Source organism: Haliotis rubra, unplaced genomic scaffold (genome assembly GCF_003918875.1).
Source record: "Haliotis rubra isolate DU_JTF1 unplaced genomic scaffold, ASM391887v1 Scf289, whole genome shotgun sequence".
NCBI classification, from domain to species: Eukaryota; Metazoa; Mollusca; class Gastropoda; order Lepetellida; family Haliotidae; genus Haliotis; species Haliotis rubra.
The window spans coordinates 673,044-698,378 of NW_025766956.1; the positions used below are offsets into that span (position 1 = coordinate 673,044).

General features: G+C 38.9%; 3 protein-coding genes across 3 annotated transcripts in view; 2 read left to right on the forward strand and 1 right to left on the reverse strand.

Moving 5' to 3' along the window:
* Positions 1-5,797, reverse strand: part of LOC124281739 (GDP-L-fucose synthase-like) — a 31,580-nt gene extending 25,783 nt beyond the window's left edge. The window contains exon 1 of the mRNA XM_046717710.1: positions 5,696-5,797. The gene's annotated coding sequence lies outside the window, so the exon portion shown is untranslated. The remainder of the gene's footprint in view (positions 1-5,695) is intronic.
* A 3,085-nt stretch (positions 5,798-8,882) lies between these two features.
* Positions 8,883-17,768, forward strand: LOC124281740 (39S ribosomal protein L21, mitochondrial-like). Its single transcript, XM_046717711.1, has 7 exons — positions 8,883-8,970; positions 10,533-10,656; positions 11,335-11,393; positions 11,638-11,801; positions 12,118-12,170; positions 12,592-12,695; positions 16,759-17,768. The coding sequence occupies exons 1-7, from the start codon at positions 8,892-8,894 to the stop codon at positions 16,818-16,820; spliced, it is 645 nt and encodes a 214-aa protein (XP_046573667.1). The 5' UTR covers positions 8,883-8,891; the 3' UTR covers positions 16,821-17,768.
* A 1,849-nt stretch (positions 17,769-19,617) lies between these two features.
* LOC124281741 (mitochondrial glutamate carrier 1-like) overlaps positions 19,618-25,335 on the forward strand; it is a 46,790-nt gene continuing 41,072 nt past the window's right edge. Inside the window, exons 1-2 of the mRNA XM_046717712.1 lie at positions 19,618-19,777; positions 21,242-21,368. The gene's annotated coding sequence lies outside the window, so the exon portion shown is untranslated. The remainder of the gene's footprint in view (positions 19,778-21,241; positions 21,369-25,335) is intronic.

A 25,335-nucleotide genomic window follows, 5' to 3' on the forward strand; every position in this document is an offset into this window, starting at 1 on the left:
CAAATGCTCCAACATGCTTAACACCTCTTTGCAACTGGCTGATAATTTGGGTGTGCCTATTGCTCACCAGAAGACAGTACAACCTACAACTTGTCTTACATTTCTGGGCCTCACCATAGACATGGCTAGGGGTGAAATCAGGATACCTACGGACAAGATAGCACAACTTGTCCATCAGCTGTCGTAGCTGGTAGAGGCACCATCCAAGAAAGTTAAACTGCATACGCTGCAATAGTGGGCAAGCTAAACTTTGTATGCAAGGCAATTCCCATGGGTCGTCCATTCTTGCAGCGTCTCATTGACGCACAAAGAGGGGCACTCAAGCCACACCACAGGATACGGGTATCAGCGGGTATGCGTGAAGACCTAAACCTGTGGCTTCAGTTCCTTGCCAGGCACAACGGCACAACAGGGTTGGGTTACCACCCCAATACTCCAACTTTATACAGATGCAGCTGGCGCCCAGGGTTGGGGTGCATATTTCCAAGGTCATAGGTCCAATGCCAGGTGGCCAGATCTATGGATACAACAAGGATGGGTGAAAGACATTATGTGCTTAGAGCTCTTTCCTATAGTTGTGGCGTTGCGCATATGGGGCAGCAGTCTGGCCACCAAAAGGGTACTAATGTTCTGTGACAAGTGTGGTGAGTATTATCAATAGGCACACTGCCAAAGGGAAAAGGGTAATGAAACTGCTCAGGCGAATGGTCCTCATATGACTTGCAAAACAACATACACTTCAAAGCACGGTATATACCTACTCAAGCCAACATAATAGCAGACGCTCTTTCGAGATTTCAGTGGTCACGGTTTCGAGCAGCAGCCCCACAGGCGGATCAACAGGCCTCTGGAATCGCAGCGGAAATCTGACTCATCTAACAGCGGAAGCAAACAGTCTAGTACTAGTAGTAGCAAGCTCGATGGCAGCAAACACTTGGAGGACTTACGAGTCGGCAGTTCAGTCACTGTGGCTATTTCTGGCGGTGTACTCCCTTCCTGACATATGGCCTGTACCTTTAGATCATATGCTTCATTTTATAGCTTATCTCTCATTATCAAGTAGGTCTCCCAGCACGGCCCGTTCTTACATTTCAGCATTATCCACCATCCACAAGCTCAATTCCTTGCTGTGCATGTCTAACCACTTTCTAGTGCAGAAAGCCATTGCAGGGATGGCCAGGAGATCGAGGCAGCCAGATACACGTCACCCTATTACACTCGATCTGCTAACTCGCATTGTGCAACTCCTCCCCACGGTATGTAGGTCTTCATATGAAGCTTCTATGTTTTCAGCGGCGTACCTGCTAACATTTTTTTGGTTTTTCAGGGTAAGTGAGGTAGTCGCTGGTTCAATCAGCGACTCGTCACAGCGGGCGGTGTTGCTGAATGACATGTCTTTTGCTAGCGACCAATCCTACGTAGAGGTGGTCCTACGGGCCTCCAAAACAGATCAACAAGGCAGCGGCACACGCATCGCCATTCAAGCAGTCCCTCAGTCCACACTGTGCCCCGTCAAAGCTTTGACACTTTTTTTGGCAGTGCAACCACGTACAGACGGGTATTTCTTTATTCACACTAATTCTGCTCCTTTAACAAGTTTCAGGCAGTGCTCAGGAAGATGCTAGCGGCAGCAAACCAACCCATCAATATTAAGCTTTACTCTTCTCATTCATTTTGGATAGGGGGTCATCTGGTCGGCCAGGGGGGGTCTCAAGTGATCAGAACTGCACAGCAGGGTGGACGGGCTAATAAGGGCGAGGGGCCCATGCAGGTCGTTTATTGTGTGAGGTCCCTGCCAAAGCCCTCTACGACGACATGTACCAAGACTTGTTATACATTCGCCTGCGATGCCCAGCTACCACGATCAGATATATCAGCTATGAAAACTATAAGATAAGATAATCCAAAGAAACATATTTGATACACATGAAAGAGCATAAAATATGTTTGAGATGATCGCTGTGCCTGTGGGCAGCAATATGCAATATAGAATTATCCACAATATCCTCCCAACAAGACAACTACTTTATAAAATTGGATACACATCCTCACCAATATGTCCATTTTGTGAACAAGAAAGAGAAACTATCAATCATATGTTATGGGAATGTGAATTTGATTTTAAATTATGGAAAGAAATAGAATCATGGTCGAACTCAGTACAGTTACAACTGGAATAAAATCGTTATATTGGGAATGAAAGGAAAAAACAATAATCCGATTAATGAAATCATTTCAGTTGTAAAACATTATATCTACAGATGCAGCATAAATGGTTTCAAACCAATGTTAAAATATTTTTAAAATGAAATTGTCCGTCACTATGATATGTCAAGATATGTTTACTTATCAGCAGGAACTGAGCAAATATTTTTTCAATATTGGTCAACATTACATTTATTACTTGGAAATTAATCCAGCCAATTATACTTTTTCAGCCAACTGTACATTTTCATACATGTATACATATACCATTGTATTATTATGAAACTTATCTATACATGTTTGCCTGTATATGAAATATGGAAAATAAAAAAAACTTTAAAAATCTATAGTCTGATCTATTGTTTTCAGCAGCTATTCATATTTTTCTAAGTTTTATCATTTTACGAGTAAACATGCTTTTCTGGACATCCTATAACGCATCCCACTGAATGCCCAGTTAGGCCGATGTGGGTTATTTCTGAACATATGCTATTATAAGTTATCACATCGTGTCGTGGAAAATACGGGGTTTTATCAGTCCCACGTAAGGTTGTATTCCCCGAGCCGGAGGCGACGGGAATACAACCTTACGTGGGACTGATAAAACACAGTAATTCCCGAGACACGATGTGATAACGCATTTATCTAGCCGAATGTTTTACTAAATCAAAAGATACGTTAGAACGTTTTGCTTCAATTTCATTCTCAGTTGTTATGGCAAAATGTTTCCTTGCTGCCATGTTGACAACAGCTGATCGATTGACCTCAATGCAGTGCACGTTACTAAAGGCTTGGCGATGCACGCTTTTCTCACTTCGCGTTGTCACCGAGGTGTGGCTTGATAATATGACTTTTGTACTCCCTGCTTGCGGATCGTGACGGGTGTACATGGTATTTTATCAGAGTCACGTGAACCAATCAAAACACGACATTCTTACATGAGGCTGGATAATTGCAATTGTGCAAATTTTAGGATACAGAGAAAGACCCTAAAAACAGTTTTTTTTTCTATTTCAAACAGTACTTTAGTGTTATTTGTGATGCCACATAAAGAAACTGTGCATTGTCAAAATATTATCCCAGTTGATAAGTACAATAACAATGTCAAAGGTACATATAAACTTTAATGGAGGAATCATGAGACCATAACAAGTCGGGAGAATTTCAATTGAAAAGTCAATCACAATGACGTCACGAGTCATGAGCGGGACAGGGGTCAAACAACCATGTCACAAGCTCAATAACGGCTATGTCCACCATCGGCATTGAGAACAGCAGTGCATCGACGACGCATAGAGCCTATCAAACGTGCAAGGAAGGCTTGTGGGATGTCACGCCAGATTCTCTCAAGTTGTGTTGCAAGGTCAAGGACGTTATCTGGCGGATGAGGAAGATGGCGTAGACGTCGATCCATCTCGTCCCAAACATGCTCTATTGGGGAGAGATCCGGGTGAATTTGCAGGCCAAGGCAGTAAGTCAACGTTGTGGTGTTGCAAGAAATCCATAGCAACCCTTGCCGTATGAGGGCGGGCATTGTCCTGTTGGAATGTTAACCCAGGGCCATGACGTTGCAGAAAAGGCATTGCCACTGGTCGAAGGATCTGATCCCTGTAGCCCACACCAGTTAAGTTGCCCTGAACAATCACCAAAGGAGTTCTTTGGCGTGCTGTTATTAAACCCCAAAGCATCACGGAACCACCACCAAAGCGATTCCTCTCCAAGACACAGGCCTGTGCATAACGTTCTCCCATGCGTCTATAGGCACGTTGACGTCCATCACTATGGGAAATGTTAAACCTGGACTCATCTGTAAAAACAACATTTCTCCACCAAAACAAGGGTCTGCGGACATGATTTCGGCACCACATTCGGCGAGCTTGTCGATGACATTGTGTCAGGATAGGCCATATGGCGGGATGTCGTGGTTTGATCCTGTGATGACGTAACGTTGTCGAACTGTGTTGGATCGGGCAGTCATCACTGTAGTCTGAAACCTGTGGCGAAGATGGGTCACCCTTATCCATCTGTCCTGTCTTGGCATTGTTACATGTTGACGTCCAGAACGTGGCCGATAGATAATGCCAATTGTGTTCTGGTAGCGTCTCACCAGTGCAGAAATGATGTTCCGGGGGAAGTGGAAATGTGCAGCCACTTGTCGTTGAGACATTCCCCCACGGACCATCCCAATGGCCTCATGACGTTGTGCAGACGTGAGCCTTGGCATGCTATGCGTTTCAATAGCCGTTAATTTTTTGAACGATCGCAAGGGCAGGGGTTGAGCTTTCCAAAGTGACAGTATTGTGTGGCATTCATTTGCTCTGTTTCTCTTTCCCGGAATGCACGTGCAACAACGTATTGCACGTCTCAAGGACGAACCCACTGACGTCACGGAGCGTGCATGTATGTTGCATACATGTCACTAATCTCTGAGTTTAAATCCTTATGTGTCTACACAGGTTTGATCAATTTAGATTTTAAATTTTTGTATGCACAGTTTCTTTATGTGCCTAGTATATATACACCCTCGCTGGCGACATGCAAGTTTTAACTAAAATGGGATGTTATACATGTAAGAATATATTTTTTTATGTATTATGGAAATGGTAATGGTAAATTAACACAGAATACCCAAGGTATCTTTATTTCCAACCTACTTTTGTGAAGAAGTTCAATATTTTTGCACTTACAATTATGCGACAATGCAACAGAGTAAATGTGCATGTTGAGTGAGAATGAGTGTTCAACAGTCACAACCCCTAGTGTACGGTACACAACCCTGTGCACTTACAAGAACCCACGAATCCGTGATGGTGGCCACATGAATACGTGCGAACACCTAGTTGCGGGTACAGCAATGTGCAGTTAACATTGACAAGTACTGTGACTATATATGTGTCCCAGTCCACCCAGCTGTGAATGGGTACCTCGTTAGGATGAGAAAGCCACAATAACTCGGTGCGCCTAGTGGCTGCAAGAGTTGTATACTCCCCTGTGAGTTGAGATTGATAATGGGATGTGCCGTTGAGATTGACATCCAATGATCGAGGGAAAAAATACCAGCGCCTTGAGCATGCACTAGTGTGTGGGTGTGTGGATATGTGCGCTATATAAATATCCTATAATAAGAATAAATATTCTACAGTACCTAGGCTAGATACAGGCCGACATTCTGGTAGCGATTGGTGACACTGCCCAAGATTCTACCGGGTGACATAGGTTTTGATTCTACTCGGTTGGATAGAGATTCTACCCTGTATCACACGCTTGGGTTCTACACATGTAATAGGGGATACTACCTGTTGAGAGTGGGTGGGGGTCAATTTTATTCTCGGTAGATGTCAGAGATTCGACCCACTTATCACGATGGCTGTTAACGTAACCACGCGCACTTGTATTGGCATATTCTAATAAATTCCATTTACCAAATCTCTAAAGCGAATGATTTGAAAGACGTTATATGTCAATCACAGGATGACATTCACAAGCTTACCTGTGCCACGCTGCGACTGCCGGTAACTGAAGAAAGAATTTGACACGTGATCAAACATGCACGATTGAATCCCAGCGGAAATATCCGAAGCGAGTGAAACGAGGGGTCGTCTCAAAGGGGGCAATTTATGAATGTCAACTGCGACGTTTTGGAGTATATATTCCAACCCCTTCATCAGGAATGAAAAGCTATGAAGCATCGCAATGTATATGCACTCTTCCATGACAACGGTGTAAGAATCTATACCAAAACGTCCGAAACGTCCCATCATATGTAATAAAGACGTTGTCATCGATAAAGTATCTTTCTTTAAGCATTTTATAAGCATTTATGAGGCTGATGCTGCTTTTTATTTCCATGACATTACGTTATTTGCTAGTCTCTCGTACAGACCCTGAAGCAAATATATCCAAGAAAGCCCATGCAAGTCTAGAAAATGTGGCAAGTCTAGATTTCCTCAGCTTCATCTGAAAATGAAGAAAGTCTCAGGGCTCCTTTACATTATATATATATTTTTTTACTATGAACGTTTTTTTCAGTAAAATATGTTAATTTCAGAGACTAGTTGTTAGTCTGGTTATTTGCCTGCAGCTTGACTGAATTTAATATGATTAACATATTCTTTGAATTATTTTGTTTGGTTAGGAAATCGGATCAACACCGAAAATGTGTTTGCACGAAAATGACGTCTTTTGTCCTTAATCAGAAATCATCTTAGCGAAGATTATCTAACTGCGGTGCATCAAACGACTGGGTTGAAATACCGAAACACTAATAAAAAGTTGATCTCCTCTGTTCACCATATCATCCAGTTTTCAAAAAGATTTAACATGACTTAAGAAATTATTCATAAAGCTCAGCAAGTAAATACCATATTTTATTCAACGAGCAAACGTGTGGTACCAATACATTCTATAACTTTATTGGCAATTGATTTGTTGTAAATAACTTCCGCAAATATGTACATGCTCGGGAGAGGCATTTATATAAGCCCACTGAGCTTGTTTGCCAATCCCTTTTCTTTCTCTCGAAATAAATATGTTTAAAACTAAAAATACCGCCTTGTTTCTCCATTTGTGGCTATATGCATGATCATGCGTTTCGCTGAAGCATGTAGGAAACAAAGTAACAGGAAAAAACGAAACCAGGAAAAAAAGTAACAGGAAAAAAGTAACAGTTTTTATATAAATACTATAAACATTTAATTAGGATTACGATGAGCTTTGACCATCTTATTTAAGTTGTTACTTGTTTATGTTCATGATGGAGGTGATAAAAAGTAACAAGAGAGGAAAGAAGCTGTGTCATGATGGTCACATGTACACTGTTGCCAGCAAGAGAAGAAACAAGATTTGGTGGAAATGTAGTAAGTGTTCTAAGTCAGACTGTCGTGCTAGCCTAAGCACAACTTTAGACGTAGAAGATCCAGTTGTACACAAGCCACACACGTTTTGTTATACTTTGTTAATAAATAAAAAACAAACAACTTAAAAAGTGTTTCTTTTTTTCCTGTTACTTTTTTTCAAGCTAAATCTGTTACTTTGTCCCGTTTCTTTTTTTCCCGTTACGTTTTTCCGATCACCTTCGCTGAAGTGTTTTATATATAGAACTGTTTCACCTCGGGCTTTCCTCACACATTAAGCTAACACAACGTGATAGAACTGGAATATAAAGCCAACTCACAACTGCTTTGGGACAGCACTTGGAAGGCAAGTAAATGTTGTGCAAATAGCTAGGACTTCTGTAAATCATAGCCTTAAAGAAACCATTCATTGCTTTAAAGGTTAGGAGCTGTACATGTATGGCTAATATAGCTAAGGCCAGTTAATGAAAATATCTTTCAGGAACAATGATTTTGTCTATACTAGTCCTTAGTCTCTGAATATAAACGGAGAGAAACAAATAAAGGATCGCAGGAAACTTCAAGCGTTCCTTTAATATTTTCCAGTTTTCATCACCAGCTTTGAATAGCGCTATTGTGATGAAAACTGGAAAATAATAAAGGAACGCTTGAATTTTCCTGTGATCCTTTATTTGTTTCTCTCAGTATATATATAATTTGGAAAGAAGCCAAAAATTCCTTGTAAATTGAAAAGGAGCCTTAGTGTGTCGGGAAATTCAGAACCTGAGGAAATCTAAACTTGCTTCATTTAGAACTTCAGCATTGTAGAAAGGGCTAAACAGAAGGGAAAGTAATGCGCTTCAGGGACTGTGGGACAGACGATTATTTTCTCCTGATGCATTTTAAAATGATGCTTCCTATATTGAAAGACGCATCACACGAACAAAGGCATCCCTTAAAGCTTCTCGTTAGAAATTGTCAATACACTAATCCTTATATGTAAATGGTATTCGATTGTCAGAAAGTACGAAGCGGTGCATATCGCAGCCGTTTATTGTTTGGTGAAACACAGATACCATGTTGACAAACCAATTAATGGGATAACCAACGATGATAGGAAGTAATGCAACACAGCACAGCGAATCAAACACCCTCTCATGTTCTTCTGCAAGCATCTTCTCGTGACTGTCTTCAGTTAGTCTGTCATTCAGACCCTGAAGCAAACATATCCAAGAAAGCCCACGCAAGTCTAGACAATGTGGCAAGTCTAGATTTATGAAAATGAAGGAAGTCACAGGGCTCCTTTTCATTATTATTTTATTTTTTTACTATGAGCTTTTTTCTGTAAAATATGTTCATTTCATAGACTAGTTGTTAGTCTAGTCTTCAATCACTACCCACACATATCTTCATCAAACACACCTTATATTATTCTTCAAATACCACCTCATGTTTCACTTCAAGCCACACCTTTTAGTCACCTAAGAATCTTCTTCAAGCACTTCCTCATATAAGCTATATATATTCCTCTTCAGTCATTGAGATTCTTGAGAGGCATTTAGAAGTTGGTGAATATAGATCGATATATGGTGAATCTTCAGCCATTGCCTCGTATTTCTCCTCAGGCACCTCATATTTGTCTTCAAACATCAAATATTCAAAGTGCGAAAGGTCGTCATCTGAGTACCTTATATGAAAAAGAAAGCGAATCTTTTGTAGAGTGCCCTTTGCAACCATAACGATAAAGCTATTGAAACCATGCCGACCAAAATGAAGTAATTATTTTTTATACAATCCCTCGTAAGAAAAGAGGTAAAAATATTGGTGTATAGGGGAGATAATTCAAAAATCAAAATGGCAGTCACAGGTGCTGTGATGAGATCAGCATGCGTTCAATTTTCAAGGATAGTATCTGCACAAAGTTTAAGATCAGGTATTAATGGCACCAATGTGTATTAATTCCTTTGGTATTTTTTCAGACTCGCAGCTTCTCATGGTTATAAGTGCTCATATCTATCTGACTTGAATATCAGGACAACTTCACCCCAATTCACATGTCGAATTCGGTAGTGAGAATAGAATCGGTTCGCCCCACGAAGAATAGAATAGGCACGGTTCGGTTATGGTTAGGTTTATGGGGAGTACTGCACTTTACCGGGCGCACTTTTTCAGACTAATTAGGGCTGCTGGGGTTCCCTAACCCTAACCCTTACCCCTAACCCTAAGGATCGTAAAGGGTGCCTAACCCCAAGGATCGTAAAGGATGCCTAACCCCAAGGATAGTAAAGGGTGCCTTACCCTAAACCTAAGGATCGTAAAGGGTGCCTAACCCTAACCCTAAGGATCGTAAAGGGAGCAGCGAGGGCTGCGCCAGGTAAAGTGCATTCTAGCCGGTTTATGGCTAGGGTGAACATATTCTATAGGGGCTCCGGGTAAGGGATAGGTTAGGGGCGAACATATTCTGTAGGGACTCCCTAATTCTTTTTGACAGACTTTTGTCAAAAAGTACCGCGATAGGGGTCAATATATCCACAGATTCATAATCACGCAAGGTCACATTCTTTTAAAATTATTGACGAGGTTAGTCAATATTAGTGTGCATTTGAAATATTTTGTGTCAATTTGCTTTCTGCTAAACAGACAGACAGAGTTTATTTCCAGTAAAAGGCCGTGGGCACAAAATACATTCGAAAGGAAATTCCAGAGTAGTTAGGGGCACAATGATCATTCAAGTGTGTTTGTAATAATCCTTTTAACATAAAATAGATACAAGGCAACATATTTTACAGTGTCTACATTAGTATTCTTGAAAAGATTTGCTAAAGAATATACAGTATAAGGCTTTTTAACACATTTTGTAATAAACCTCTCTCTTAGTTGTGAATAGGATTCACAAATGAACAGTACATGAATTCGACATTAGATCATGCTGATAGAAAATTATGAAATCATTAGTTTAAATTCACCAGTGTTTGGGATCGGTTCATTTTACAAGAAGTTTTGTGATATTCAGGGGAATTTTGTTTAGGTTTATCGTTGTGTTTCAAAGAAGCAGCTATCAACATATTTTAAGTAAATGAAGTTAATTTCTTCTATTAGTGAAAGTAAAAAGAGGTACATTGATATAGCACGATATTTTGTGTTTTCAGAGTATGACAAAGAAATGGTTATTGTCCAGGATCTATTGACCAAGTTATTCACACTTGTGTGTTTGATACTTATTTCAGATTGCAGATAGATTTTTATGACTGTAACTTGAATAGTATTCAGTACTATTTACATCCCACACTATGATGTATGGGCATGGTGTATGGGCCAATGCAGTTTTGAAAGTAGTCAGAAGTAACATATGTTATTTTTACTGAGAATGTGTCATTGCAAATATAGCATGTTATTTTGTATTTGTATACTGTTTTCACACAAGCTTAGTATTCTGGAATACACTTCTTTGTCATCAAATATGGTCACCGTCATTTGTCTTTCTGTACTTTTAAGTGCAAAAGGAAGTTGCAGTTTTGAGATGCCCTCGTACATGCATCAGTGTGCATCTGAGGCGTCAGCAGTTTGGCAGTGCCTGTGGAAGAATGTTTTCTAATTCTTCAAGTACTGCCACAAGCAGGTCAGTGTTTATTTTCAGGAGCAACTTTTAGAAATTGTTAATGGGATCTGATCATTTGTGAGGATAATGATTTTTATTGAGAGACTCAATGGGAGTTTTTAAGGGGAGAAGAGTGTGGGGAATGTTGAGATGATCCATTGTCATTATAAATCTTGGAGCAGAATTGTTTTTGTAAAATTGTTGAGTACTGTGTTAAAAAGAAAAACAAGGTGGTCTTAATGTACATAATGTGAAAACTGTTCCAAAGTTTTCTTGAGAATGTTGGACACACTGTAAGATTGGGGTAAGATGTGACAAGTGCTGTATTAAGAAAATATTCTCAGATTGGATAGGGCTATGCTGATTTGTTTGTGATTTGATGTGACAAGTAGTGCTGCTCAGAAAATATGTGCTCAAATGCTCTGATTGGATATGGCTATGTTGATTTTTGATATTAGAATATAAATAAATCTTGTTAAATCTGAATTGTTTTCGTATATATTATCATATGGGGCTTTTGTCTGAGATGTCTGGGGCTTTTGCCCAAAAGGGCTTGTGTCCGAGGGGCTTTTGTCTGTGGGGCTTCGGTTCTGCGGGGATTTTGTCAGGTAATCGACTTATTGTAGGGCTGGCTTCTTTATGAAATGTGAAACTTCAGCTGGTCATTGTAGATTCAGAAACTATAAATCCATGTTGCAGCCCAGCAGCTGAACTGAGCACAAGTCCAGAGTGGAGTCTGGCTGCTACTAACAGTAAAGGTATGTCTGGGAGTAAAAATGCATGCAGGCACCCTAGTTATTCAGTGAAGAAGAGAAGACAATACTCAATAGGAAATTAAATTCATCTGTCTTGTTACAGTAACCATGGTAATGATGTGATTTTGGTATATGCATCAATCTATAACAGAGTAATTAAAGTCTTCTTGATGTATTTTAGGTAAATTACAGACCTTCATTAATAACCATTCAGCTCTTTGTTGAAGGATATATTTTGTCTCTGCAGATATTATCAGCAACATTGAGTCCAAGCTTGGCAGTCCAGACCTAGGACGTCTGTTTGCTGTTGTGCACGTTGGAGGAAAACAGCGCAAAGTGACAGCTGAAGACATCATCATCGTAGAGCACAACTTCCCTCCCACAGTCGGGGACAAGATCAGGTTGGAGAAGGTGAGAAAGAGTTCAGACGAAAGTATTTACAGGCCAGGTTCATACATTGGAAATTATTGACAGATGTAGTGTTAATGTACAAAACAACAATATGTAGCTACAAAACCTCAACATTTATGAGGCCGAATTCTCAGGTACCAGTCTAATCCGTCTTTTGTCCATACATGAAATACACAGTAACACATTTAAATCTGACAGTTTATATTGTTAAATGAACATGATGGAGCTTGAAAATGTTTGAAGAAACAAATGTTGCTGTCAATAATTGAATTACCTCCCTTTGACCCTGTCATACAGTTTGCTGTTTCTGTATCAGGTCTTGATGGTTGGCAGTAAAGACTTTACCATGGTCGGTCGTCCAATGCTCAGGTTGGTGTCCCCACACAAATCTCACAACACAATACATGACCAGTCATTACTGTTGTGTAACAAATTCTTCTTATTGTGTTACTTAATTTCTGCCATTGTCCCTTCTGGCTGACAAGAGTTAATTGCTGACAGCCATGTTTAACCAGTGTTTGTTGAACTATGATGCTTTACCAATTTGGCCTTGTTGTAGTAACGTGCCAAAAAATCTGTTTATAGATTCTTTTCTCACAAAAAGCAGTGGTGCATAGAATTAAAATGTTATTGTGAGACATGACTAGGTGTGTCATTATTTTCGTCCATTCACTGATACATCATCAGTAATATTGACAGTGTTGTCACATGTAAATGTTGTGAAAAATGTTGCGTTTACTGTTACATGGTGTGCCTACCATGTGTAGTCCTGTGATTCTTCTTTCCACAGCCGTGAGCAAGTCTATGTTGAGGCCACTGTTGTGGAGAAGACACTCTCTCACTTCAAAACCATCTTCAACTATGTGAAGACAAAGGGGCATCGCAAATATAAATGTAAGCAATTTTCAGTAGTAAGTCAAGCACATGATTACCCCGGATAACCCAAGCTGCCTGTAAGGCGCTAGAAGGTTAACAGTCACATGACTTATACCACCAGGTACCCATATTCTGCTGGGTGAACAGAGGCAATTTTGAACAAGCTCACTTGTGTAAGGTGAGACCACATGTATCACATAAGCTTTGTTTTGGGGCAGACTAAACCCTAGAAACTCTCAGGAGTCAAACTGCCAAACACGGTCACCCATCCAAGGACTCTCCGTGCCCAACGTTGCTTAACTTCAACTGATTTGTGACCTGAGCTCTATCTATGCACAAGACCACACACTACCACAAACCACCACCTGTGCTTGTACTTTCAAGAACATCGTTATTTGAGGAATGGGTACTTCCAGGTACTCACTTGGCCAGCTAATGTTCTTGGACAATGAATATCTTGATTGTTACCATACATCTCTTTATGGAATGGGGCCCTAACCTCAACCCCATTGAACATCAGTGAGCTGAACTTGAATCATCAAGTGTACCAATAATCTGTCGTGCCTCACCCTTTGGTACTGTGCTGATCTGGGTTAGAATTGTTTTTCAGTAATCCACCCATGCTTGTGAGACTTGTGGCAACTAAAGGAATCATAAAGCCAAGTCAGCAGTCTTGCAGTACTCACAATAATTTTCTGATTGGCTCCCAATGTTTAAACTCAGTTGGATATCAGGCCCGTTCATGTTTTTTCACATTATTATGGAACTCAATGCTTGTTTCAAAATTATTTTTAAAATTATTTTGGGCAGTGGGTAGCCTAGTGGTTAAAGCGTTCGCTCGTAACACTGAAGGCCCGGGTTTGATTCCCCACATGGGTACAATGTGTGAAGCCCATTTCTGGTGTCCCCTGTCGTGATATTGCTGGGATATTGCTAAAAGCAGCGTAAAACCAAACTCATTCACTCAAAATTATTTTACATCACTGGCACAGCTGCATCAATTATTGGTAGTACACGTCATGATTTTCTTTGCCTATTGCATATCAATATACTATTAGTGCTTTTCTTTGGATGAAAGTCACAAATGATCCTCTCAATCAGATTCTAGCTTATATAGTATGACGAGAAATTATTGAGAATTTTAGGAATATGTTTAATTGGATTTCTAGTATAAACAACCTTGACCAGCTATCAAGTGCTTGGTTTCATTCAAGAGAGACAACTCTGTTAATCCTTTTTCATTAGTTTGTGAAGAGTTATCCCCCTTTGTTTACTTGCTAGCAGACGACATTTTCAGTGATCCTCAGTATGGATGATTTAGAGAAGAGGCAGTTGATTTTAGGGTATTATAACAAGGACATCAGACCAGCTAAAGTGATTTCAAGTAGAACAGGCATCCCTTTGTCCACTGTTTATCGTGTTTTGAAAAATGTTGCATTGAGCACCAGGGAGGCGCAGGTAGGCCCAGAAAATTGACTGTCGGTGACAGGAGGCAGCTTAGTATTCTTGTTTCTAAACACAAACGAAGGAGTTTAGAAAACTTAAGGCTGGATATGATTGATAGAGGAACTGTGGCTGTCAGTAAGGAGACAATTAGAACTGAGCTGCATGCAATGGGTTGGCAGAAAAGTCGAGGAATTCCATCACCGATCATGAAACCTGAACAAAAGGAGCGAAGGTTGAACTGGTGCTTACAGCATAGAAATTTTAACGTGTGGGGTGGCATATCTGTGTTATGGGCAACGCCCCTCTGTATTTGAAGGGAATATGAACAGTGAGCGGTACACAGATATTCTCGAGGGACATTTACTTCCATCTGATCACATGTTCTATGGAAATTTTGGGATTTTCCAGCAGGACAACGACCCAAAACATCGTTCAAAGCATTCACAGGCCTGGTTTTGGACCCAAAATATGACATTATTAGATTGGCCAAGCTATATCCCTGACCTAAATCCAATAGAAAATGTTTTGGGACTTATGAATGAAAGTGTCAATAAGAAAAATCTGACAAATATTGCTGAAATGAAAGAAGAGGTGGTCCGATATTGGGACAGCATGGACCACGACTTTCTAGCTTCTTTGATCAGTAGTATACCCCGCCGCATTGAAGCCTGCATTGCTGCCAATGGTGACTTGACAAAATACTAACTGTTCACCTGTCTTTGAATCTGGAGTAATTTTCTGCTAATATTCACATTTAATATGCGAGTAATGAGTGAAAAAAATTAAAAATTTACAATCTTTAAATTCTCAATATTTTCTGGTTGTACTGTACATGTTTGCAAATATAGTAAGTTCTGGTAATTCCAGATGTTTCTGCTTCAACTTTGGTATCTCATTAACGCCTAAGAGAAATTATCTTAGCGGAAGTGATGGCTGTTGGCCTAAATTTTTAATGGACAAAGTAATGCACTATATGAAGGAAGCAGGTTGAAAATAGTTTTCCTTTTGAGATCACTTGAAACATATTCTAATTTTTTATTTTCAAAATTTTATTTAAGATTGTTTATCATTGTCACTTCAGTAAACTTTTCCCCAAAGATAAAGATATACATGATTTTGTAATGTATACAAGTATTTCCCAAATTTATAGGGATACATTAGTAATTCATATCATGGTATACATGTACACTTAGTGGTTATTACTAGTAAGCTATACACAGAATGTTGGCATGGCACGTATGACAGTTACCATGGCGACAGACAGAAAAAGGTACAAATTTTCAATAAACCTGGATTTGTGACTATATGCATGGTTGCAGCATAATGCAGACATAAATCAGCTGCATGTCAGCTAAATCATGTGAAATTAATTCAACAACAAAGGTACATTCAAATTTTAGAAAAGAACTTAGAAGAAACATGCTTACGGCAGTGATCACAAGCAAACTGACAGCTGTATATGACAGTGTATGTTGTTGCTGCAGTAACATTATGATAGATCTGAGACCATGTGAAACGTTCAGCGTCACTGATTTTGCTTATTGACGTCAATTTTCCATCAATAATAAGCAGGTTTATATTTTATATGGGTGGCCTGGTAAAGTTTTGAAAATGTCCACAAGTATTTATGCTGATGGGGTAGCTCAGAGCTACAGATAACTTTTGGGGTCATTGAGTTATGTACTCGCTTGTGTTCATCTCATTTGGGTAGCCTGGTTTTCCTTTGAGTAACCAAATAAATTATACCCACCTCGCTCAAACTCAATTGGGTATTTTGCCATTTTCGATTATTTGTGAAAATAGAATTATTTTTATTTGATCTGTAATATGAGAAAAGATAAGATAAACTGAAAGTTGCCAAGTTCATGTGCTGAAATAGAACTTCTCAATATACCTCAGTTATTCTATCTAACCTCAGGAACCTCCATCTGCAGCGCATGGGTCTGCTTACTTCAAATTCTAGTAGGTTTGCTGAATGTTACAGTACGCAAGCTAAGGTTTGACATTTGTGTGTACACATGTTAGATCAAATTTATTGAGTATTTACAAAAATTCAAGCGTACTTGTACGAAATAGACTTGAAAGGAATCAAATTTTCACATAAATGTTTGCGTAATTTACGCAGATACGCAGCTTATCTGTACCCCTGGGTCGCTGTCCCACTTGTTCAGGTTTTTCAGCCGAACACTGACTGCAGAACACAATGCACACCAACTATCTACAGTTTGTGATCCCAATGACTGCCACTGTCCAGAGTATGATCAGACAAATGTCATCCACCTAGGTCCACTATAAACACAGTTGTTACAACCTCATCACACAAGTCACATTATAGGTGCTACAAAGCTATTAAACGTCATGAACACTGATTTTGTTATCTAATTCATGGAGTCCCTTATATCTTAAACATGGATGGAATCAGCACTAGCCAGTCACTGAGTCAGCAGAGGCTGTTAATATAAAAGGGATTCTAAGGGTTGGAATTTCAAAACTTCACTAGTATTTGTTATGTATCCCTTTTCTGGCTTGTATACATGCTTGGTTAATATTTTGTTATTTTCGATATTGCATAGATATTTTAGCCAATGCTTTGGTGTATTTATGTTTATGACATTGCTCTTGATGACTATTTCAGTGAAGCGGAACGAACAGACAGTGCTTCTCATAAACAACATACAGCTGAGGCAGATCTCCTGAAACCATGGAAACAGAAACAGCATCAAGCAAATGTTCAGCATGTATATTAATGTTAATTAATGGATCCTTTGTCTGCAAGATCACTTTTACAAGATGTGATGTCTGTGACCTTGTCAGTCCACAGTGCATTTACAAGCTGACTTATAACACTACGATGTGCCATCCATTACGTGCTCAGTGATTTGTCAGTACAATTGCTGACTGCAGCATCATTTTGACATGCAGCTACTCATTTACATGCAATGTAATGTTGAGAGGCCCTTTGAAATTGACTTTATGTGACATTCTGACAATATTTCTACTCTGTTTACTCATCGGAGTTGATTATTGAAGAGGATGGCACAGCAGACACACTGTATGCTCTCTGGGGTGGATAGGAGTTGAACCAATTTCTCAGGCTGTCACTATGGGAACAGGACTTTTTGTTTTGTTTTGAAGAGCATCAGTGATTTGTATTAAAGCATAAATAATGTGTGTTTGTAGAAACTATGTTGTAATAAGCTGGTGACAACCATTGTGATTGTTTTGTCCTGAGCATTGTGCTTTTGATAAGGTTTATCCTCATACACAAACTATAGTTGAACTAGTCATAGCATTTGTTGCTTAGAATTTAGAAAATGTATTTACATTTTCAGATTGTCGTGACAATATTGCCAACCCTTTTTGTGGTGAAATTTCTTCAGAACGATTTTGATAGTTATGTGCCAGTTAGGGGTGCCTGGTTTAAGGAGTTGTTGTTCAGAAGCATGATACTTCTGATGTTATCTTCACTCTGAAGAGCCATAAGCTCTTGGTCAATGACTCAGCAATATGCAGCAGTGAGAAACTATTATTGAATGCCAAAATATGTAATTACTGTAGTGCAGAATAATTAATGGACTACAGAATGTGCTTTCACATGATTATTGTCAAAGTTTGTTCATATAAGTAATAAACAGTGAATGGACAGATGCTCTTAAGTCTTGTTTTGGGGTGACATAACTGATCTGGTGCTACACAATTATTGCAAACCCTCACCGACCTGAGTTTACCCAATGAACTGATTCTGTCAACTACAGGTATGCCAGAACATTTGCCAGGGGGCGGAGGTGGAAATGATGGAAGTGCCACCAACAGGGTTTGACAAAGTCAATGATATTCCTTTAAAGGTATTAATTAATATAGTCCCAGGGGTCTATGCCACTTTGTTATAAGGACAGTCATGATAAAACTGGGTGGGTCAGTTTGGTAGCTGGATGATGGTCAAAATTGAGGAGCAAAGTTTAATGGGACAGTAACCATGTTTATTGTGGATGCGTGAATAAGAGCCGTAAGAGTGCAGGTTTCTGATCATGTGATTCATAATTTTGAGTGAACTGCCATACCCTCTCTATGACCTACACAAAATACAGTTGGACTGTGTTTCGTCATCCTTGAGGTAATTTGTTGTGACCTTGCAGATGCCACCACCAGCCATACAATTGTCAGCTCCTGTGGATGATCTGGGTAGTTTCTGTTAGACCTTGTAGATGGGTTTTGCACTTAAAGTATTCATAAGGTGGGGCAAGGTGAGATCTTGCTTCATGAGGTTTCAATCCATGACATTTATGATCATAATTTAGAGATTGTCTGTGTGTGAAATCGGGTGCTGGGGAAAAGCTGCTTAAATCCTAAACATAATCGTCAGCAATATAGATACGGTTGCTGGAGGAGCTGCTAGGGAGGGGTACCTGTTATAATTTGAGGGGTTAAGCCAAGTATTTGGTTAATATATAATATATGTTACAGCCAGGACAAAGGAGATTTACTATGGTGCCATTTGGAAACAATTAGAAACTTTAGGTAAATGAGGTTTTAAGAAAAGTTTCACATTACCATGCACTTTGGGACTTATTAATACGAAATTCTACACCAGGGATTATATTGTTGCCAAATTGTGACAATATATTACCCTCTGTATCAAGTTGCTTGATTTAAGGTGTTAGTACCTACACCATCGCACTCATTGCAATAAAGAAGTTGACTATCCATAAAAATTGGTTTTCCTTACTATATTACCCACTGGTCCTTGAGTTGAATCAAGTTGTATCACTTCGCTCTCCCTTACTGTCTTTTTCACCTTAGCAAGAAATAATCTATTTACAAACATACGAAAATGTGATCATTTGCTTTTACACAGATACATCTCTTGAAAATTCGCTTTTTACAACTTGCCGACCTTAATATATGAAGTGACTGACGGGATCGGACGGTCGACGCATGTCATAGTATTTATGTGCATTGATGCTCATGCACAAAACATGCTCGCTGGATATATTTGGTAGATAATGCAGCTGTTAAAAAGAATGCAATATCCAGTAACCGCGGTCGTGGTGTTACGTGGTGCGAGTCGTGGCGTTAAACAGTCTCTGCGACAGCTGTTTTAATGCTATTTGTACACACTCATACCTCCAGCTTAAGCGTCCACTATAGCCACATCAGAGACCATATAATAGATTATATTATATTATATGGTCTCTGGCCACATGCATCATCTCTTGGATATAACCTTACGTGATTTACATCCAAGCGTCATGTCAGACGGGAATTAACTGACCCGGCATATTGAGGATATACAGCCGACAAGACGGAGTATTTATAAAAAATCCAACATGTTATGGTTCTTAGAAACACAATATATTCATCGCTTATATCGTTAAAATTGTATGAATAGAACATGAGAAGTTTACCCGGATTCGAACCCCCACTCTCCGATCGAGTTTCTACAAGGCATTGTGTATTCATAGGAAACCACATTGACTAATTGGGTTAGATGGATGATGGAAAGATATTATTGCTAAGTATGTAGTGATCATATCTATCAGTCAAAAGAGCTCTCAACGCGATGACAATATCGATTAAACAGAGAACAGCTGAAGACCTATCCAGCACTGCTGAATACACCACACTCAGAGTAAAACTGCTCTCCATCCGTTTAGGTGAGACACTTGATTTAAATCTTTATTCGGTTGTATTTTTATAACTCATCCATAGTACTTTTACAATTTCTTATCAGATAACTAGCATCTAAATAAAATATTCTGTCATTTGCATACAGAATGGCTGCAATGGAACGCCTTCACATCGTTCCATGTTGATGCGTTCATGGGGCGGTGGGATAGCGTGGCGTTCGCTCATCGCGCCCAAGACCCGGGTTTGATTCACCACATGGATACAGTGTGTGAAGCCCATTCCTGGTGTCGTGATATTGCAGGATGAATTGGCTAAAATTGGCGTAAAATCATACTCGTTCATTGAAGCGTTCATATAAAACAATCATAAAAATTATATTTTATTTAATACGTGCATGTTTTAGTTTTGGAGCATCTTTGTGATTATGAGTGAAGTAACATTCTCGCTATTCTAATTCATAATACCACATATTGCGTGAATAATATTCTAACAGTAAAACCAACGCGCACCCTTCAAATACGTGATTTAATCACATTGTACATGTGTGGTGTCAAGCACAAAACACGTTCTGTCTGACGTTTTCCGCCTCTCGTGCAGGTATTCGCCGAAACGATGACTGCTTAATATGCTGAAGCGGTCGGTCAACACTGTGCTTACACATGACTATTTAAGACACATTTTGAATTCAGTTCATTTATCCTTTCATTGGTGTACCAACGGACGATGTCAGACTCACATTTCATTCACAGAATATATTATATTGTATCATAGGCTAACACGATGACATCAACATCTTAACGATATCATACATCGAAGCCAGTTTGTTAGATGTGACGTTGCATTTCCAGGAACACAAACTTTGCTTTTTATATTCCTACATATTTACAGATGGCTGAAAAAAAACCCATACGAGACCATAACACCCGAAAAACTACGATATATAGTCCTGACGTACGCTACTCAGAATGTATAAGGTCTTGAGATCGTACATTGGGTAATTTGCAACTAAGTTAATCACGACTATGTTAATCAGTGTTATCATTTCATTAACCCTTCATTGTGTGGTTGTGTGAAGAAACCTGCCTCTGCAAAATTCTTACAACTCTAATCTTAGAATTGAGTGAATCAATTTCGAATGCATGTAAGAAAACACAGGGTTTGCAATATTGAGCTTAAGAGCGATTTTCACAAACGTTAAACAAATTTATCGTGAAATGACTATATTTTCCATGAATTATTTACACACAAATTAAGATTCGATTTTAGTCTTAAAATGCTAAACATTTCCAACAGTTCCGATTTAATATATCCCCTACTGTATGCATAATTTTGCTACATAACTTTTTTTAATAGAGAAACTACGTCTAAACTTGAATTCGCCATTCGCTGCTATGTCAACAGCTAGTGAAATTACTTCCATTATACAATGTTATATCGCGTCTAGCACATTCTTACACTACGTCCATTCACTGGAGAATTTTTTATTCCAGAAACAGTCACAGTAAAAATCGGTTTTAAAATAAATTACGCCTGACCAACAGGGGGCGCAGTGAAAGGTCAAGGTTACGGGTCACTAGCTGACGAGTCTGCGAGAGTCGTTTCCAAGAGCAGCTAACGGTATGTTGACAAAAATACTGTTAATTTGTCATTTGTGCCATATGTGATCAGAATGATTGATTACATAAATGGGATACACGCATTCAATGAATTACAACACGGAGCCGGCCTATTTACTGCACAAGGTGCGCGCGACTCGACTGCATAAGCAGTGTAAACAATCGAGAAGATCGCATTCTCTGGGTTGTTAGGCTCCTAAACGCTATCTCACCCGTGGACCAATTCATTCGATCTTACACGTCTATGCATTCAACCCATCACAGCAGGGGATCAAATGTATGCCAGTTGAATGTACCCACAATAAATTCACTGAGCCTAACTTTTTATTAACTGTCATCAGCGTGAAATCAGTCATTGACAGCGACATGGGTGGGTGGCCCTGTCGCGAGACCGGTCAAATTAATTAAAAAAAACCCGAGGAAAACCACACTCAAAGAATTTCTCCTAGTGTATATACTGTTAAACCAGAAATATAATAATATAAATCCGTATTAGTTTATGATAATGTAACTGGGCATATTTTAGGTAATAAATTCCACGAACAATTATCAAATATAAACCTTAATTCCATTAAACAATGAAGCCTTCATATAGGCATTTAGAACTTTGGAGAACATGACACCTTTTTTAATGGATAACAGCTTGTAATATACCTTTATTAATACAATATAAAGATGGCTCTGAAATTTTGTAACATAGCATAAAAGAAGTCACAAAAAGAATCATCAATGCAGTAAAAAGTGAACATTTATGTTGAATTACTAATTTTTAAGTTTTGACAATGTAACAACATAAACATTGGTAAAATTGCAATATGACAGGGTAGTGTACAGTCAGCAAGTTCAAACCTAGTTGTAGCGAGTAGTAATTTTATCCCCAAGTGGTAATGATAACAGAAACTACTATTCAAGAATAAATTATGGATTTGTCAGATCATGTTAATGCTGTGATGCAATGTTTGTAAGACAGATTAACTGCTGGTTCTAATGTAACATATCAAATTAACAAAGTTGTTGATAATACTCAACCATATGATCCTTTTATATGCTCTATGTAAAGATGTGTATTATTTCTCCAAGTTTGTTTGTATAAATGGGTCAGTATGTACTCACAAATCTTTTGTGTTATACAGTATTTATTACATTAAGAAAGTCCCAACACATTTGTCGCACCTTTGCACCTGACTACACACACTGTTAATGTGCATTTAGCGGATACTATTATACATAAATTACAGCAATCTGGATAATGACTGGATATATGTGTGTCACCATTAAACTGTCGGACAGGCTGCATTTTGTGGGTTTATGGGTGATTTAGGCGGCCGAGGTATGAATCAACACTTCGTTGACTATAAGCTCATATGAAGTAGGTTGGTCATAACATTCAGGTGACACGATCTTTGCCAGAAATCAGCTCTTATTCCACTGAAAATTAATTATGTTCATCCAAAGTTTATTTAAAGAGACAGTTAGGCAAGAGTCATTTTCTTCTGTATTATATTTATCTGTTTACATTCACTGAAGCAAGTGTTTGATATTACCATGAATATGATGTGTTTCATATGAAGAAAGAAGGGAACAAACAGCAAATGTCTTCATCTGTTGGTACATAGGAACAATTAATTGATGTGAGGTGGAAAGTTTGTTAGTGGGACAGGTAGGGATAATAATTTAGTATGGCCTCAGTCACTTTTATGTAACAGTTTAGGTTAACATTCTGAATTTTAGATAATATGAAAATTAATGTTAGGGTCATTATTTTATTTGTACATGTAATAGATGAATTTGACTTTATTTGCATATTCTGACTTTATTTGCATATTCATTTATATCTGTTCATATCTGTCACAGTTGAATGATGTATCATTTATAACATCATGCTGCTCAAGGTATTCTTCCATTCATTCAGTGGTAGGGAAAACCCAACTTACTCATTCAGATGTGTAACAGGAAGAGATACACATGGAATGTAACTTAGTGCATTTTTTTATGTGTCTGTCTTCATCAGCAGCTGCATAGATGACAGAGGAGATGGAAGGGGAACACTTCCTGATAGAATGAAGTGGAGGCTTACTGTAACTAGGTTAGATGCTAGTCAAAACCATGTCATTCAATATTGATAAGTGTGAACAGCACTAGACATTGTCCTGGAGGCACACAATGATTAGTGTATTGATTTCAGCTGAATATTCCATGACAACAGTGTGGGAGGAGGGAGGGGTCATTCAGATACACAGGGAGGGAGGCACACAACTAATTGGTGTATTCAGTTCAGTTTATTGTTTTGAAGGTCATATGACCCATATACCTTACAGGTGTATTATAAAATTGTGTCACATTCATTGCACATGCATCAAGGGAATGTATTGCATGTATTTTCATTTACACTCAACAATCCCTGGCTTCCACTTGTCCATCTACTAATTAACTACAGGTTTCCCTTGTTATCTCATAACTGTTGTTGTTTTAACATGTACATATATAGCTGTCTGTTCCCAATTGTTTCATTCACCTGATGAAGGAGTAAGAATATACTTCGAAACGTCGTGACCCTTCACAATAAAGAAGTTGACATCCAAAAAATTCTTGCCGTCATGTACACTATTCGCACAGGATTGAAAATCCCCATGAAATTTGGACATTTTACCCCAAAAGACCCTGAATTTGTTTTAGCCATGAAAAGGCCCTAATTGCCAGTGATTTGCCCTAAAAAGGTCCTATATTTATGCAAAACCTGTCAAGTTATGATTTTACAGGAAACTATTACATAATAGAAATACCTTGCAATGACAATGGGCCTTATACAATCTTCATCAGGAAGCAACTTTCCCAGTGCAGCGATGTAGCTAAGAGTTATTTCCCTCTGATGGTTGGTCCCACATTTGACCAACCTTGTATGTATTCAACTTATGTGTTACATGTAGTTCCTTAAAATTGTTTACTGGGCCTTGAAAAGCCCCTATAAAAGCCTTAAGTTTATTGCTGATAACCCTGATACATATGCTTTGACAGATGGAATATGTTTCATCTAATTAGTGCATTGAAGTAAGCTGAATCTACCCTGACAGGTAGTAGGGGTTGAAGGGGATGTACACTGGGAGGAAGGCTTTCTTCAAGTGTACTCACATTGATTATCCCCCAATTGACAGACAATTGTGTCTCAATTTGTCCATATCAACTTGGAGTGAGTGAGTATGGTTTTGCGCCTCTTATAGCAATATTTCAGCAATATCACGGTGGGGGACACCAGAAATGGGCTTCACACATTGTACCCATGTGGGGAATCGAATCCAGGTCTTTGGCGTGATGAGCCAACGCTTTAACCACTAGGCTACCCCACCGCCCTCAACTTGGAGTGAACAGGGATTCACATGGGTTTATCAGCTTTTTAATCAAAGGGTCTCTCATTAATACCAGTAGATTTGTGAGGTCTATGGCATGAACATAGAGAGTTTCAAGCTGTCATTATGCATTTTGAAGCATGAACTTTTGTCTTGTGATGGATCTATTGTCTCCTCAATGTCAGATGGGAATTACATAATGAGATATTGTCCGTGGAAGTCAAAATGTACCAGTCAGGGTCAGTGAATTATCTGGCCAAATAGTTTGTTTTTTGTTTCATAGCTCATTTAGGAAAATGTGCCCCCTGTACGGTTTCCAGGCTGGAGTTTACTGAATGTATTATGCAACCTATGCTTATCAAAATGCACAACATAATGGATATTCCAGTCAGACTCCATGACATGGTTGATAAATGGTAGTCATGAATGGGTTGAATTTTGTTGGGAATACCAATGATTGTTTTGTCTGGTCCAGACTTCATTATTTATTGTCCCCTGCCACATTGCTGAATGTAGCATTTATTAAGTCCAAACTAAACAAAAAGCAATATTCCAGCTGTACAACAAAGTCTTTTAGATAATTAACTCATGACAAGACAAACAAGTCATTCATATTATGGGCAA